At 38.9% G+C, this 17,463-nt stretch overlaps 2 protein-coding genes across 5 annotated transcripts; both read right to left on the reverse strand.

Moving 5' to 3' along the window:
• Positions 1–39: 39 nt before the first annotated feature.
• Positions 40–3,405, reverse strand: LOC105056936 (uncharacterized). The gene is given in 4 exon segments (XM_010939318.4): positions 40–935; positions 1,063–1,279; positions 2,763–3,022; positions 3,025–3,405. Coding segments are annotated over 4 exon segments (1,080 nt in total). The 5' UTR covers positions 3,143–3,405; the 3' UTR covers positions 40–450.
• A 5,904-nt stretch (positions 3,406–9,309) lies between these two features.
• LOC105056935 (DNA replication complex GINS protein PSF2) lies at positions 9,310–17,130 on the reverse strand. Of its 4 annotated transcripts, none has more exons than XR_002166020.3 (9): positions 16,789–17,130; positions 16,572–16,646; positions 16,255–16,369; positions 15,959–16,058; positions 15,839–15,869; positions 15,652–15,744; positions 15,163–15,315; positions 12,686–12,807; positions 9,310–9,688 (listed from the first exon to the last, which is right to left on the reverse strand). XR_002166020.3 is itself a non-coding variant. In XM_010939317.4 (8 exons), exons 1-8 carry the CDS (start codon positions 16,834–16,836, stop codon positions 12,787–12,789), a joined length of 636 nt encoding a protein of 211 aa, XP_010937619.1. In that variant the 5' UTR covers positions 16,837–17,130; the 3' UTR covers positions 12,497–12,786. The 4 variants fall into 4 exon arrangements, 1 of the variants encoding a protein (XP_010937619.1); XR_012136935.1 differs by lacking the exon at positions 9,310–9,688 and adding an exon at positions 10,069–12,008; XR_012136934.1 differs by lacking the exon at positions 9,310–9,688 and adding an exon at positions 12,083–12,332.
• Positions 17,131–17,463: the final 333 nt, after the last annotated feature.

Below are 17,463 nucleotides of genomic sequence, written 5' to 3' on the forward strand. Positions count from 1 at the left end.
CTTATGTATTTAATTCAACATCTTATTCATTTGCGTCCGTCCAGTAACAATATCATATCAATATGGTTAAAAGCATTACTAACAACATATTGTGAAGAATGGCACAGGGCACAGAAAATTTATCTGTATGACTAAAAGAAGGGAAGGGAAGAAATGTAAAGCAATACTAAGGCCACTCGGCCAGTTCACGACAAGCATGCTGTAACTTGGACGGCTTCCTGCTGACTGAGACGAAAGATGGACCGCAAAAAAATGGGACTCCAACAGGTGTGCCTCCAAAAACATGGGACTCTTACCGTTACCCAGCTGTGAAAACCCCATCAACTTGGAGGTTATGCCTTATCAGTAGCCAGAAGTAAACCGCTTCATTTAATATTTGCATATGACAAACTCCTTTTTTTATATCCAAAAACGTGAATTAACTTCTCCTCCAATTACCTGTACATCTTATTAGCTACTAAGCACAGAGGGTCTCCGCCTCTCAAATTTCACCCTCCGTTTCTTCTCTTTAATAATTGGTTTAAACAATCGTTCTGTCTCAATTTCTGCCTGGAGGGAGGCTTTCAGCCTCTTCAAATGTCCAATACACTGCCTGTGACCATAACTGCTACCAAGGTGGTTCTGTTCATAAAAATTATGTTCCCTCTCATATTTAGAGTCCCACTTTGCTTGCAGGTACGACAATGATCTCCATGGAGGCAGCGGCATGGAATTCTGCTTAAGAGAACATTTGGCAGCATCCACCATAACCTGCAAAAACTGCTTCAGTCTGGGCAGTGAGCCAACATAGACTACTGGAAGAGAAGTCAAGATTGCATCGTAAGATTCAACAGCTCGGGCTATTTCAAAGTGGCTCCGAAAGTCAATGTCAATGATCAATCGCTCAGAACCTCCAGCATAGCCATTGATAACCACATCAATATATTCATGATCACCTGATGAAAAAGAAACACGAATCAGAAAAAAATGAAAACTATACTCCATGTAATGACATGAAGGTCCACCAAGATTATATATATATATATATATATATATTTATATATAGTCTGTACAAGGGCATACCTCCAGGGACCTTGTCAAAACCCTGCCACTTGGATGAACACACCGCCGCATCATAACCAGAAAGTTTGAGGAGCTTTACGAGTGACCCACGAATACAGCTGCCATTGCATTGCCCTTCCCTGACAGTATGAAGGTCTGTCTCGTTGATAGAAAGAAGATAGGACTGGACAACTGATAAAAGATCATTCTCATATTGATCTGTGGCGTGCTTGTAGAACTGCAGAATGAAAGAACAAAAGACTATAGGTAAATTCTTTTCTAAGAGCATTAAAGTAGTCAGAAATTAACAAGTTTGATATGCTACAGAACATAATTTTCTTTGCTGCTCAGAAAAATAAAGGCTGGTACAGCCTATGCCAAACGCCATCATATAAACCTACTCCAAATGTCATAACCATATAATGGTTTCTTTAATAGCTACAAATAACTCAAACTAGCTAGCAGGCGTGCAAGTATGCAAATCCATAACCATCGAAATCAACCATTGCACAAACCTCAAATATGATTATTACTTCTGCAAACACACTGCCAAAACAAATCTACAGGACCAAGGCAAAAGAATATATCTCCCTGACTACGAAAACTTAAGAATCACATCAGACTTTTCGTCTGCTTCAGTCTCTTGCCAAGATTGATATGATATTCCTGGAAGGCTACAAATATCCTTCTTGTGTGAAATGACGGATAAAATTTACAGATATGGATTTCTAATGTAAATAATGAACTGCTTCATGAACTAATTATGGTCTTCTTGTCAACCATCAAGTTAGGGGGTGGTTTGCAAGATGTTGGACCAAATGCAAAATTTACATAGCTCTGAAAAGGCAGATGCATAGTTTTCCAATCATCACTTTACTTTGAGAAGGTTTTATATGATCTTCTTCTTGTAAAGATGCCCCAACATACATATAGATGTAGTAAGAGTCATCATAAAATCATCTATTCATTTCTTTCCCTCTCCAACCCTTGCAAAAACGTAAATAATTATCAGGGAACTGTTGAATCAAATCAACTCCTAACTTTTCCTCTTGGAACATGGATTAGTCAACAAAGTCTAAAAAATTTCCTTTTCATATCTACTAATTATTCCTCTAACAATTTTTTGGAAATCAGTCAGTCAACATTATTTAATATCAACTACAGCTTCCTATTATAAATTTCATACCTCTCATCCTACCTTATGCAATAGCGTACGTTCACTTCATGCAACTAATAACTCATTGGAACAAGATACAAGAGAGGGGCAGTAAAGATTTCCAAATATTCAAACCTAATGAGAATAAAAGATGTTCCGGATTCAATTATTCAAATAATCCGACCCATTAAAATTTACATTTTTAAATTGTAACGACAAAATACTTTCTTCCAGCATCCAGATTCTATAACGATCAAAGTTCAATTGCATTAACGATGTATTACCACACCTGTTCAAAGAACTATGTAGGGGGGAAGCGTGCACTTCTAAGCTCGAAGATTATTGACATAATTTATATCACAAGTTTAGAACTTTATCTAGATTCAGCTCAGAAATCCTGCAATTAGTTTTCTTTCTCAAAGAATAACAAGGAAACAACATTCAGAAAAAATATATATACAATTAAGAAAAAGACAAGCACATGAAATACGAAGAAATTGAAAATATAACCGACGAAAAAAAAGAAACAAAGAAAGAAAAAGGGCAGCAGGAAACGAGAGCTAACCAAGACTTTCTCCGCGAGATGATTAAGATCGGGGAACCCGGAATCGCTGTCGCTGCTGTACCGTGACTCCGCCCCACTGCTCCCGTTCTCCAAGAAGTCGCTGACCATCACCGCCAGGTCATGCTCGCTCTCATGGCTGAACCCCCCAATTGGGCCCACGAACTCCCTCCCCTCACCACCATTCAGCCTCACCCAGAGGTCCCCAGCGGCCGCGCAGATACGGCAGTCGCCCTCGCCGCCGCAGTTCCGGCCGTCAGGGAGCCTCCGGCCGTCCGCGGATCCAATCCCCACGAGCCCAGCTTTATGGGACGGCGCCGCGAGGCGGCCGGCGGTGACAGCGCTTCCCCTACCCGCACTCCGGATTCCCGAGTCAACAGCATGAGAACCAACTCCCCAGCCCTCCAGAAAACCCTAAATCCTCAAACCGAATCCCAAGTGCTGCACCAAGAAACCCTAATTTCCCATCACAAACACCGAAATAGGGGCGGGTTCATCGTCCGGAGCAGATAAATTTCTCGAGCCGAAGATTCAATCGACAAGATGTCAGAAACCCTAATTCTTTTGAAAATGGGGTTCCTTTGTTATTTTTATTTTAGTCAAAAAAATCCCTCGCAGGATCCGGATGGGTGGAAGAAGGAAGAGAGCCCGCTGCAACCCAGAAGGATGAGGAGCCAACGTCACGGGAAGGCGGAATCTATATAGTCTCCATCAGCGAATCCAAATTGACGATAATACCCCCAACGTTTTCCGTTTTGGCCGTCGAGAGCGAAAGCAACGGGGCGGGCCTTTTCTTTCGGCGGGAAACGGATGGAGTTTCCCTGAATCCGCTTCTCGATGGACGGAGCCGGTAGAATGGGATCGCCACACGGATTGCTCTTTGTGGAGACGAAATCGCAGCCATTGAGTTGGTATCAGAACGATGCGAGTGAGGGCAGAGGAGCGAGGGATGGGGCTTCGGGTTCCCATCACGCGGTTACGCGTTGCTATCACTGGGTCTACCGGGTTGATGTAGCGATAACATTGGCGGGGACCAACGAGAGTTGGTAGCTGAGGGATTCGTGAGAGCCGTCTGTTCTGGTTTGGACGGCTATTAGAGCTGGAATTTCGATGGTCCGGTTTGAAATGCAGATAGTTCTTTCCTTCATTTTTTACGTGGGTCGTTTAAAAATTCCTAAATTGAGCTACGGAATAAAAGTAATGTAGCCATTTGTTACAACAGCTCCGTGTTAATGTGTGGTAAATAAGGCGTGAACCCAAGCGGAAGACTAACGTGAGAAACTGGTAGCTAAAACAGACTATGGCTATAATCTTCACGGGACGGCTGTTAAATAGTTCAAGAATCAGGGCACAAGCAAAACTTGGAGAGAGTTTAGCCTAACATTTAGGATGAGGTCAATAAAATTGGTAGTCAAGTTAAATTGTTTCATAAGTCACTATGGTTCTACCGTTCAAATGCAAGTAAAAAGACATAAATAGTTGCGAGTAGTCTTGTAAATTGTTGGCATCAGCAAATTAGTTTTTACTCGTGCTTAAGTGGTACAGTCTGCTCGAATAAATTTACACTATTCAACTAAAACACTTCTATCGCTCGGGCCGTCAAGTTATGTGTAAGATATGATTTGAATTTCATCGTCTGTATTCAAACTTAGTGACTTGTAAGGTCTTTCATGCCTTTAATTTTTAATTATCACTAAAAATGTATGGTAGGTGCGATGCGGAGCATTATATGACAGGGAAAGCTCCTTCAATTTTACAAGATTATAAATATGAAAGTTTCAAGAGACAATTTCATGTTTGCAACCGCTTAGTTTAGATCGCATTGTGTATTAAAACCAGGCCCAATCTTGTTGAGCTCCAAAGAATGACACGATGATTGATGACCTAAAATTGGCAAATCCGCTTGGGATGAAACCGCATCTCGTGTTTGGGCTAAGAGGACAAAAAGAAAGAGGCCAGCGTCACGTGAATCGGCTAGGGAGGGCATTCCGTAAATGGGCTGTGGGATGGAATAGGAATGCCTTGGCGACCAAGTTTCTGGTCCCAAACCGGCGAACAAAAGATAACGGTCGTCGGTCCCAATGGGATCCGCAACGCCGTGGCCCACACGGCATCTGGGCCCGTACGCCTGACACGTATCCGCCTTGCATTGACGGGTTCCTCCACTGCCGCTCCTTCGCCGCGGTGCTGGGCCCACCATGCGAAAGTTTCACGAGCCGCGCGGGGGTGCTGCGATTAATCGCGTTCAATGGGCGGTCGGCCAGATCCCTCATCGCCAATTGCTCGGCGAGCTCGGATGCCAGCTCTCTCCTTCCTCTTCCCCATTTCTTGTCCTTCCAATCCTTTCTATCCTAATAAAACCCAAACTCATAAACTGAAGGCATTTGTGCCATAGAAAGCCTTACACTATACCCAACAGATAGTGGAAGCCAACTCCGGATAAGTTTGTTTACACGGCAAGGATCATATTCTGAGGGGACGTCAATGGTTTGACCGAAACCCACTTGCAGGCAAGAGGCAAAGTTGGAACATTATTTTACCATGACCATTGAGGTCAAGACGCTCCAATGGATAATAGATATCCAGTGTATGATGTGTGGACCAATCAAACCAAGTCATGTGAAATGTGCTGGACCTAGTAGCCTTTTGAGATATCCTTTAGGAATTATCAGAATATCCTATGCCATGATGCTACCAGACTACTCATGCCTTTCACAAAAAGAGTTAACTAGTTTGTTATTTACAATTATAATGCCAGAACACTTGGATTAATGAATCTTAAAAATTCAGACTAATTAGCTCATGTTGTATAATCATCATATGGCTTGCAAAGCAATAGGACATGATATTGTAAAAATAGTGCTGAAAATATATAAGATACTAACGTATTTTTATCCATATTTACTTTATCTAACGAATATAAATACAAATACAAATATCAATGAGATGCAAAAATTCATATCTATATCTATTTTAAATAGATATAAATACAAATCACATATCAAAATTATATATAAAAATAAATATACATCAAATAATTAAATTTATGACCACGAAATCAAAGATATTATTAAGTAAATGATAAATCAAATAAATAGCATATTAATATGATTATTTTTTTAAATATTTATAAGTACTATATAAAATTAAATAAAATTATAAATAAAATTAGATACTCCAATACGTATTAGATAGTTATCTATCCATATTAATTTTTCTTTTATAGATATAGATACGGATATTAATTAAATACTTAAATTTATATCCATATTTAAATAAATTTGAATATAAAAATAAATTTAAATAATATTATCAATCCATTCTCATCCCTTTGTAAAGATATACCATTACAATCATGTTACATGCATTCAACAACCTCCTGTTGGGAGGAGCTTTGAGCTCCCATAGAAACTGTCACTTTGGAGATGATTACGAAGAAAGTAGTGATTGTGTTTGGAGTTTATAAACACTTGTATATCAAAACGCTGGCTTTCATGGTTATCTATTGCTTGTTCATTTAACTGAAGTACATAGGTGGTACTTAAACCATGAACTTCTGATCTGTCTCATGCAAAGACAATGGTAATTCCTGGAGAATTTTCTTTATCTTTTTTCAATGATCCCTCACATTGTCCATTGAACTTCTAAAAGATTAATAATAAACCACAGACACAAGGGCCCTAAGGTTCACTAGCAGGAGAAAGTGATGCACATTCCGATACAAGCCACAAGAATATTTCTGGAATGAAGAGAAAAGAACTCGCTGGACTGCACTCACCTTTTCTCAAGTGCATTCCACATGCAAAGCAGGCTAGAATAGCTTTTTTTAGGGGGGGGTGGGGGTAGGTAAACAGAATAGCACTGTTTACTATAATAAAGAGGATGCACTAGTTACTATAAATAGGATCCACTTGTTTATAACTATCACGTCACTCTAATCATGAGAGGCTTCGTTCTGAAAAAGTAAGGTTACTATAAAGGAGCATGCACTGGTTACTATAAATAGGATGCACTCCCTCCGTGGAAGGTTGCATAGAGGGACACCATGTGGCGTCTCCTAGTTTGCCCCTTCGTCGCCTCTGGCAACTCGGCAGTATGTCTGCCTTTTGGAGGATGTTAAAACCACCAACGGGAAGAAACTTGTTACCCCCAAAAAAAAAGGGAAGAAACTAACAGACATGTAACATAATTTAAGTGGGGCAAAAGTAAGGTTTTATGCATGGAGGGGCCTACAAATTATTTTGTTAGACACAATTGCAGCTGTTCCAAAGTAATAAATTCCCATGGCCTCGATTGTACAGTGGAGATGGTGTGAAAACGTGTGCAGGAACGAAGCAAGCGACGAATAAAAATTTCTGCTAATCTTTGTGCTATTAATTATTACAACAGCCACAGCAAGCTGTTAAAAAGATGGAGAAAAAATACACAGCTAGTTGTTGATCTTAAACCTTTAGATGAGGAAGCTGTTAACAAATATTAGTTTATGGACAATAAACTATCTTCACTAAACATTAATATTGCTATGCTGTAATTTTTAATAAGTTAAATTTATCCCAAAACTGCTTACTAAATACAGTCTATATCCAAAAAAACCTGTTGTATAACTGTAAATTATGATAACAATGATGAGATCACGACCATTGCATTAATCATCATAACAACAGAGAGCCATAATCACATTGGGATTTAGTGGCTACATCATCCATAAGTGTAAATATGTGAGGACCACTGCACCCGCGGAGCATTAATTGCTCTTTTAGACCGCGTTGGCGCAGTAGGATAACATTGTTGCCATTGATGTCAAGGACCTGCCAGATTACTTATAAAATGATCGGGCATAATCGACTCACACTGCAATGCCCCATACTTTTCTTGTTTGATTAGATCTCTTACACATCATGGCATGTTTATCATGCTAGAACTCCACTAAGTATGTAGAAACGTGGAACGACAACGTCCAAGATAACAAGTGGAGGTTTCAGTCTCTTTCAACCCACTCAATTTTATTCTTATCGCATTACCTCCATGATTGATCACCCTCTATTTCAAACCACTCTCCCTCAATCATCTACACATGTAATTAGTAATACGCCTTAAAATATTCATTATAGCAACAGCGATGGCTTGTCTTACGCCGTGGTCTTTGAATGGTGAACTAAAAGCAGCCATCCATATCTCTGATGAGGTCTAGTTTTATGACTACGTTGATATTGGACATGCACGATCTAATCTCCCAACCACCGGGAATAGGACCACTAACATGTGGGTCGCTACAAACCGATGCAACGTTGAGAATTTTGTCAGCATATTACTTGCAGTTTCCTGATAATTTGTTAATAGGAAAAACGTTTGGAGTTACATAAAGCAGCAGGTTCCAAATTGATTGAACTAAACAAGTGACCCAAACCTAAAATATTCCAGTGGAAAACAAGTAGCTCAGAGCCAAAAGAATCTAAATTCATTTTGGCAGTAGAGACCTGGACAATTTTACACCGTTTAACCAAGAGAATTGGATTGGACCAAACCTTAGCTCAGTGGATTCCCACAAGATTAAGATCGAGCCATCTAAAGCTTGCCCAAGTGACCCAGTGATATGTACTCCACACGTTCCAAAGAGCACAAACCGCAAAAAGTAGAAACACCATCGCTCTAAAAGTTTCTGATTAATTGGTACAAAACAACCCGAAAATCAATGAACAATATAGTGTCTATCAGCTTCTCCCTGGTTGTTGCTCTAATCACGGAATTGCAGATAATTGCATAAAATTCCAGGAACAGGACAATTTGAAGGACAATTCTAAGTTAGCAACACATGAATCCTTTCACGATGCTCAATTTGCGACTTCATCTCTGAGCATAATGACTAAAGAGAGGGATGCTGACTCTTCGGACTCTCTTATTCTAGCCTTGGAGTCATTTGTAAAGATCGAGGTATATGACAACCTTTCTCCCATGTGCTAATCGTTGACAGCTAAGGAACTAAATAATTCAGAAGATCTCCCTGCAAAATCTTCTTGGAGTCAACTGAACCTCTAATTTATAATTCAGATCTGCAATGAACTCACCCACCTACAAAACTGCAGCAATTTCATGCACATAATATAGTTCTAGGAACCTAGAGTCCCATCAACCACCAGGTACCTACTCTGTGTCTGTGTGATCTCTTGAACCGATCTATTCACAGGCAATTGCCATTAAAATTATTCAGTGTGCATAAAACAATACATGCACTGCATTTGTGGCTATCACAGGCTCATCCATGGAATTTGTACAGAATACATGGTTTTTGTTCTCATAAATATCCTTTGCATAAGAGTATAAGTTCCCATTTCACATGCTACAATAAATAAAGTCAAGTAGCAGTGCCTTTTTAATGCCTTGTTGAAAACCAAAGATAAAGAAAAATGTAGTCCCATTATAAAATGCCACGTCCAGTGTAGACTAGACACAGGAAGCCAGAAAGAGTCCAAAGAGAAAAAAAATAGAGAAAACAAACAACCACAGGCATCAGTATCTTATGATTTAATCTATTCAAGGAGCACAATCAATCTGGGAATCCAAGGCCATTTAAAAACATTTGACAGGTAGAGATGAAACATCAGGCATGTTACATGGCAACGTGTTCCTCATGTGAACTGGAAAAATCAGTAATGATACTGAGGGCACTCTACTCCCATGACCCTTTTGATTTAGACACGAGTGAGGACAGATTACTGTTTCAAAGTTGTGATTACAATTGGCAAGTCTAGTATAGAAATGGACAAACAGCTTTAATGAATGAAAAATGGAAACACATGCAAAAGTCATGAACTCTTTCAACAAAGCGAATCATCCTTTTGGAGTTAGATCTCAGGTGATGGAATTATCTTCTTTATCCCTGTTGAGCAAGCAGACTAAGGCAAATTCTGCTTGCTTATGATAAACTTGATCTGTCAAACATGAAACAAGTAGAAGTTGAGCTTCTAGGCGGCCACAAATGATCCATATATATATATATATATATATATATATATATATGTTCAAATTATATTCAGTGACATGAAATTTCCGTTCTTAATTTAAGAATCTTCACTGTCATACTACTAAGGGCCTGTTTGGATGCCTAGGATTTATAACATTAGGATAAAAGTCATGATGGGATGTGGGGGTTTTTCTACATCCAAAAAAAAAAAAAAAGATATGGGTTTTAATCCTATAGGATTATACATGAGATCTTATATGGGAGAAAAATCCCATCCTATCCTATGGATAACAAATTAGAATTTCCTCCCCCTCCTTCCTCTTCCCCCTCCTCTCTCTACCCCTTATTTTACCCTTCTCAACATTTCCAATAAATAGGTAGATGACTCGATTTGACATGGTTTTAAGGAGAAAAATTATGGCATGACTTATATGGGAGAAAGATATGAGTTGGAACTTAAATTTAATTTGCTTATTATTGGAAAGTCCTTACAATTAGTTGACTTAATCAGAAAAGGTCTTTGAATTTTAAAATATTCTTTTATGGTCTTTCGAGTTCTATTCTTAAAGTACCCTCCACTAAGCTAAGAAATTGTCATTTCATTTTTTTAACCTCATGATAATAAGTCGAAAAAGGAAGGAAGCTCGTTCTCATGTCACCATCAAGTTGACCGGAGCCACATTACCCGTTAGAGTAAAATATTATGCCAATATAGGAGTTCAACCATAGGCATGAAGTACATGTGCAACCAATTCAATAGTATAGAATCAGATTGTCTCTCTAGCTAGCATGTCGCAAGCATTCCAGCAACTATAGACTCCAAACATCGCTCAAACCACAAGAAAGTTGTATATAGAGTAAACACCAAGAGAGATAAAGATCCTAGTAATGCTTTTATATTGTATCAGGAACTCCATGACACTGTCTCGTTGGGGCATTCTATCAAAAAAACACCAACACCACTATCTAGGCTCCCATACTTTGCATACATAGAAATCAATGAATTAGAAACCAAAACATCCGATTCAAACCCACTCTCCACTGCCAATTTGTGCACCTCCTTACCTTGGTAAAGGTCCGGCAAAGAAGCACATGCCTTCAAAGCGCATGAGAAAGTATAGGAATCAGGTTCGATCCCTTCTCTCCTCTTTCAGAGGAACAATTCTATGGCTTCCTGGTTCAACCCATTGGATGAATAGCCTTTGATCATCGCATGGAGAAGGTACAACTCAGAAAGCCACCGAAGATTGCCAAGTATGTAGGAGAAGATTCACCTAGATGGAGGTGGCAAGGGGAGTTAGGAGATGGCGGAAGGTAGGCATGCCTTTGTTGCTAATGAACATCCTACAGGATCTTGAAGATCTATTGCAAACCAGAAGGAGGCATGGAGGGAGAGCCTGATGATCACAGGGAAAAAAATTGACCTTCCAAAGAGTTCTTTTTCCTTACAAGGTCCACCACTTCCCACTGTTCTATTATCATGCGGTCTAGCTGGCCAGAGGAAAGGAATGGTCATATTTTTTTTACCCCTAGGATCCAGATACCCTACAGAATTCGGGCCATTCCCATTGTTTCCAAACAGGCCCTAAGGGCTTACTTGGGAATTCCAGCAGGATTGGGCTGGATTTCCCATTGGATTCATGGGATGGGCAGCCTATTTGCATAGGCCCATATTAATCCAATACCTTCCCAGCTCAAATCCCACGGGAGGAAAAAAACCCATGAAGATCTTTTCTTTCTTCCTGCAGGTCAGCATACCCGCATATAGGATTTAGGCTAAGATTAGAATGGACAAGCCAACAGACCCGATTCCTATAGGAAATCCAGCCAGATCCTACTAGATATCCCAAACAGGCCCTAAAAATTAAAATAAAACAGAAAGCAAGAAAAAAATTCACATAATTACGAAGTGGCCCATGCCAATATCATTGCTGCCTGCTTCCAAACATCTATAGGATTCCATATGGCGGATACACTATAGAGTTTAAATATCGGCAATTACCGGATAGTTATATATAAAAATATATAGTGCTGCTGCTGGGCCAGAACAACAAAAAAGCTAGCTGTACTTGTACGGTTCTGTAGTCTACATTGTTTTAGAAATCTCCAAATAGAACACACAGCTCTGCTGAACATTGTTCAATGCTTTAGGCCTGAGAGTGAAGCCTCATTAAGCTTATTATCTGAGACAATCCAATTACAATACCGGCCTCATGGTCTACATATGGAGTTCAATTGGCCGTTGATGATAATCTTTTAACAAGGGAAATTTCTGTTCCAGTTTGCAACTAATAAGATAAAAAATGACCAGAATTTGATTTTGGTTAGTATTAACATGAATCTAAAAAAAAAAATAGATGATCAGTACAGCCTATAAAGATCTCGGCATGAAGAAGATTATACTTGAACATCAAATTTACAAATCACATTCCATCTATGAAATGATACTGATGCACACCCCAAAAAAAGAACAAGAAAGGTTGACAAAGTGCAACAAAATATCAAGTATAATTTCAAAAGTGCAAGACAAAAACTGTTTGCATTTTAAAGTTCAATAAGGCCAACACAGTGAATAAGTTCTTGATAGCTTTGATAAGTCCAAGGGAAATAAACTGCAAGGTAGTAGAAAAGATTGCTAAGCCAAAATCAAAGCACTACAATAGCTACAGCAACAAGATTAAGTTGATTACATAGGTAGCTTTCCGCAGTATGCTGGTCTTAAACATTTAAGCTCTAATGAATAACTTTATTAATGAATTCCTGAAAGACTAATATACTGAAAGCCCCTCTAATATAAACAAATTATAAAGAAGAAATTATTGTATCAAATAAACAGACGGTTAACTGAAACTGATACCTGAGAATTCTTCATCCGAGAAAGATTTATGACAAAAATCATTTATATTACAATACATGTGGATAAAATACACATATTTTCATGAGAAGCAGAGTGAATAACAATTACCTTCTCCAATTGATGTATGTGCATTCTATTTTCTTGATAAAGATGCTCAGCTGCATGGAAGCCTATCACTGGTCATAGGAAAACTTGCAAAGCTTGCAAATCTACCTAGGTCGAAGATCTCGCTGAAAAGCAGAAAAAATATGTTAAGAAAAAAAATCGATGATCTCCACCCCATACTAGTGATTGCCAATTATTTTGGTGGGTGAGCATGACCCTTTCCACATGCTTCCAGTATACAATTTCACAACGAAAGAAAATGGTAAGCACTAGTAGTATAGCAAGTTCACAAAGTTGAACAGAATATATGCAATGTAAAAGTAAGATATTACAAGCCTGCCAGTTATACAAAGGAGATATCCAATCACCCCATAAAAAATATTGCAAAATAGCAGCTTGAGGGACCCTTCAGCAGTGATCTCATGCTTCAGCTTTTCAATGCGTTTCAACGTATAAATATCCATCAATCAAAGGGGATGGAACAGCAAGATTCAAATGCATCGGAATTACTGTCCCTTACAACTAGCTTAAGTGTATCAAAACAGGACCAATGGAACCATCCTAAACTGGTCACTTCGGAGAATTACCAAACCGGAAGACGACCCCACCCCCCCCCCGCGGGCCCCAGGTGTCTCTCCTCCTCTCCCCTCTCTCTCGATGCTCTATGATGATACCAATAACTCTGCAACGACGATGTCATCGAGTAATAGGGATCCACAGCAATGATAACTCTGCAGCTAGGGTTAGGGTTCTGCCAAAAACCTTTCTTTCTAATTCATAACTAGTTTATTGAAATGGAGTTCGGGTCAAAACTTCTATAAGGGCACATAAAATGATCACAACCCTTAATGTCAAAAATCACTTAAAAGGCACCATAATGTGAGCAGAAATCTGACAAGGGGAGAAAAGAAATCATCAGGTGAAGGTAACTTGGTGGATTCATGGAAAAACCAATGTTACTAAATTAAATTTTAGAATACAGAGAGTTCAAAATAGAATCCTGGTATCAGCAGAGTAACTTTACAACATAATAGAGAGCAAGGTAAGGTCACTGATCAGAAACTTGGGGCAGTTTTCCACATGCAGCTACAGCGATGCTGTTCCTGAAATTTAATACTAACAGCCACAGAGTGATACCACTGTTTCTAGATAGCCAAATCTATTGTCCATATAAAAGTTGCAGTGTATCCTTCTCCAACCTCAGCTACATATTATACAATAGAGTGATACCACTTTGCCCTTATCATGCTGGACTAATAAGCAAGCGCAAGGCATGCAACAGTGCAGTTGATGATAGGTTGGGTCAGGTTGCAACTAAATGACTGTGTTAGGTCAAGTTGAAGCTTTGCTGTTGCAAAGTTATTATTGAAAAACCCAACTCAGCAAACAGGTTGGACCAATCATGTTTAGGTTCAGCCATTATAATGGTTGCTGAGGGGGTCCTAGTTATATATGTTAATAATAAGTAAACTAAGTAATAGTTTACTTTTCATTGATTGTTATTTCATTGTATGGGGCAAAAACGAGAACAATAGTTATTATCTAGCATCCATTAACTCTATAAGATAATAATTTTTAACTTCAACATTTTGTTTCAACTAGAAAAATAAATTTTATTTAGTAACATTTAAAAATATTTTTTTGTTTAAGCCTACAATGATCTAAGCAAATTATGGTATCCTTCTCCTGTTATTTGACCATTATTGTTTTGTTACAGGAGCAAATAACATTCATTGTAATCATCACTATTTTACTCTTGTATAATCACAGTCTAGACAGTTTGATGGAAATACCTGTTGTTATACCCATCATAAATTAAGGTCGATAACAATTTTGATGGGGATCTGATAACAATGAGAAAATTGCACCCTTGAAACATTGATCTAAGATTTTTATGGTAAATTTGATAGATGCCATTATCTATTAGTCCAATACTCCCAAATGGATGGCTAAATCCTTTTTCTTATTACATAATGAGGTACAATGATTGAAAAGAAATAAATAGAAAAGGTCAAGGCTAGATCTGCAGCTTCATGTTTTATGTAATAATACAATTTTAATTGCATGATGAAGTTGAAGAGTACAATCATCAACAAGTTGCAAAACCTGAAGGAGGAGATCGCACATCTCTTGCTCATTAAATTGTGAAGATACGTGCTTTATGAAAGGATGTTAGAAGGAATTTTAAGCAGCCTTCTTACAATAGAGTGGCCACAAGTGTTAGCATACATCATACAGTTAGACTGGTATATTGCCATGATTATTCATCAAGCAAAAACAATCCATTAATCCTATATGATGAATATGGCTGTAAAAATATTCTTATAATTGATATCAATATTAGGCAAAGGTTCAGCTCACTCAGGTGCAGGCAATGCAATTAAATCATATCTGACATATATACTTATGACCTCCCACACATCACAGGGGTCTTTTGCTCATGAATAACTAACTACTTCAGAGGAGGCGAGCCAACTTACTCGTGGGCCACGATCTACCGCCTGTGGTCGACTGCCCCCCATTGTCCGTGGTTGCTGAATCATTTGTGGGCTATCATGCCTATAAAAAGCTTGCAAGGCTCTAACCATGAATGGACGCACTATATTCACTTCCATGGCAGAAAGATTTTTGAGCTGCAATAACCAAATAATTCTCATTGTGTGACAAGCAACTTCACACGAGCAACAATTACTTTTATCAGCCTTTATCAAAAGTATGAACAATATTTTAAACTGGGAAGTTCAATGTTCATGATAGGCTTGCAGTTTCTTCATGATCATTGCAAACTTAAGAAAGGTTCTAAATAAGAACTTGACTTAAGAAACTAAACTTACAAATAATTATTAACGTGAAGAAACTCGGCACAACAATTTACACTTTCCAATGGGGTTTTATGAGGCAAAGCGAAAAGAAAAGATCTATTAGCTTGACACATGGTATATGATAAAAGTTAAGTCGCATAAATATACCTTCACTGCATGTGTGCGACCAGATATTGTCTCTAGACCAGTCTCGACCTTGTGAAACCTCACATCTCTTATATCCTCAATCAAAGATCTTACCTGTTACATTATAACTCTGTCGATTAAAGAAATGGTAATAAATTTTTTTTTAAAAAAATGTAGATGACATGCCTGAGCATGTTTCAAAACTCACCATATATAAATCCGGGATGTCATCATGAGCACTGGAAATGATGTCTTGTAAGTTCAGCATCCCTTAAATGGTAGATAAAACAAAAAGACTACGGAAGAAAACAAAGTCTGAACTACATACTGGTCAAATAGAAGTCTCGAGATTTCTACATAATGGAATGGCAGTGGCTGAAATTCCCTAGAGGACTCTCGTTCGGCCTCCAGCACCTGTGTCAACCTCTCTGGCAGAAGAAGCAGCGATCAATTAACTACCTCCAATAATCTAAATGGTATTTTACCCTTCATCATCAGCAGTAAAACACATTAAACGAGGACACGGTTAAGAAAAGAAAAGAGACCGAACGTAGAAATGAGCACATTTCAGGAAACCTAGCTGGACATGAGGATTTGAGCGAGGAAAAGACATTAAGATCTCACCAACTGACATCCATTCCGGTGTGCGAATGGTGCACTTGCCACGTTTCTTCAGAGCAACGGCAAGCCATAGTGGCACTTTGCTAGCAATTTGTGGGAAAAATGGGCCGAAATCACCCTGATGGCACATTAACCCGCTAGTATCAGATCAGGTACCTCATAGATCCAGATCAATCTCTAATCAAATGCTGGATGTCTTAAACAAGGTTCTGACATCGAAAATCTTGACCCTTCTATATTTTTTTTTCGACAGGTTATCAAAACTCATCGGGGAAAAAAATTATATGTTTATATGAGCATAAAGGACGAGATGGAATTACACAGATCATGTTCAGAGCTTCCATTCTGATGTTAGGGACGATCTCCACCATCTCATCTTCTGCGAGAAACTCCACCTGCAAAGGGGGAATAGGAGGAATTACTTTTTTTGATGAAGAGAATTATTGATCTTGGGAACTATATATGATACAGATGGAACACGATGCTAAAAATTAGGAACTAGTGATGAGATTGAAATCTATGGAAGAGATTGCGTGCCTCCGGAGCCGAGAAGACGGAGAGATCTGGGTTGGATTGCCCTGCCATTGGCTTGGGTGTGGAGAGAAGGAGGGTTTCTTGCTAAATCCCGGCGAATCAAGTGGGGGGAGAGAGGGGGGGGGGGGCAGGAGATGTGGAGGCAAAGAAACCCTAATAGTGGGTTTGGGCGGCCATTAGCAATTGCCCGGGAAAGAATTTTTCGTTTCAGAACGCGGGAACCGTCAACTTTGCTTCCGGAGTAGCCTCTCGCCTCTCCGCCGGCTTCAGAGAGCACGCTCTGCAACCGCGGCTGGGTTCAGAGGATTCGGCCCGGTTCTCCTTGGTTCAGAGGATTCGGCCTGGTTGCCCCTTTTTTTTTTCTTTTTTTTTTTTTTTGATATAAGCGGATGCACACGAAATCAAAATATAAAAAATCCCATAAAATCGACATACATGACTGAACCTATCTCCAAACCGCAGGCTCGGTTCTCCCTTCGGGGACGGGGCCTAATTCAACTTAGCTTATTTATTTTATCATATCATAACCAAAAAGGTGCATCGATTTTTATTTATTTATGTCTAACTTAACGACTACCTACTCGTAGAGACTAGATTTCACCTATTTATAAAATAAAAAATATATATGAAGTTCCGTAAAAAAAATACGGGATGATCTTTTTATTTTATCATTTTTTT

Source organism: Elaeis guineensis, chromosome 14 (assembly GCF_000442705.2).
Source record: "Elaeis guineensis isolate ETL-2024a chromosome 14, EG11, whole genome shotgun sequence".
In the NCBI taxonomy this organism is placed as follows: Eukaryota; Viridiplantae; Streptophyta; class Magnoliopsida; order Arecales; family Arecaceae; genus Elaeis; species Elaeis guineensis.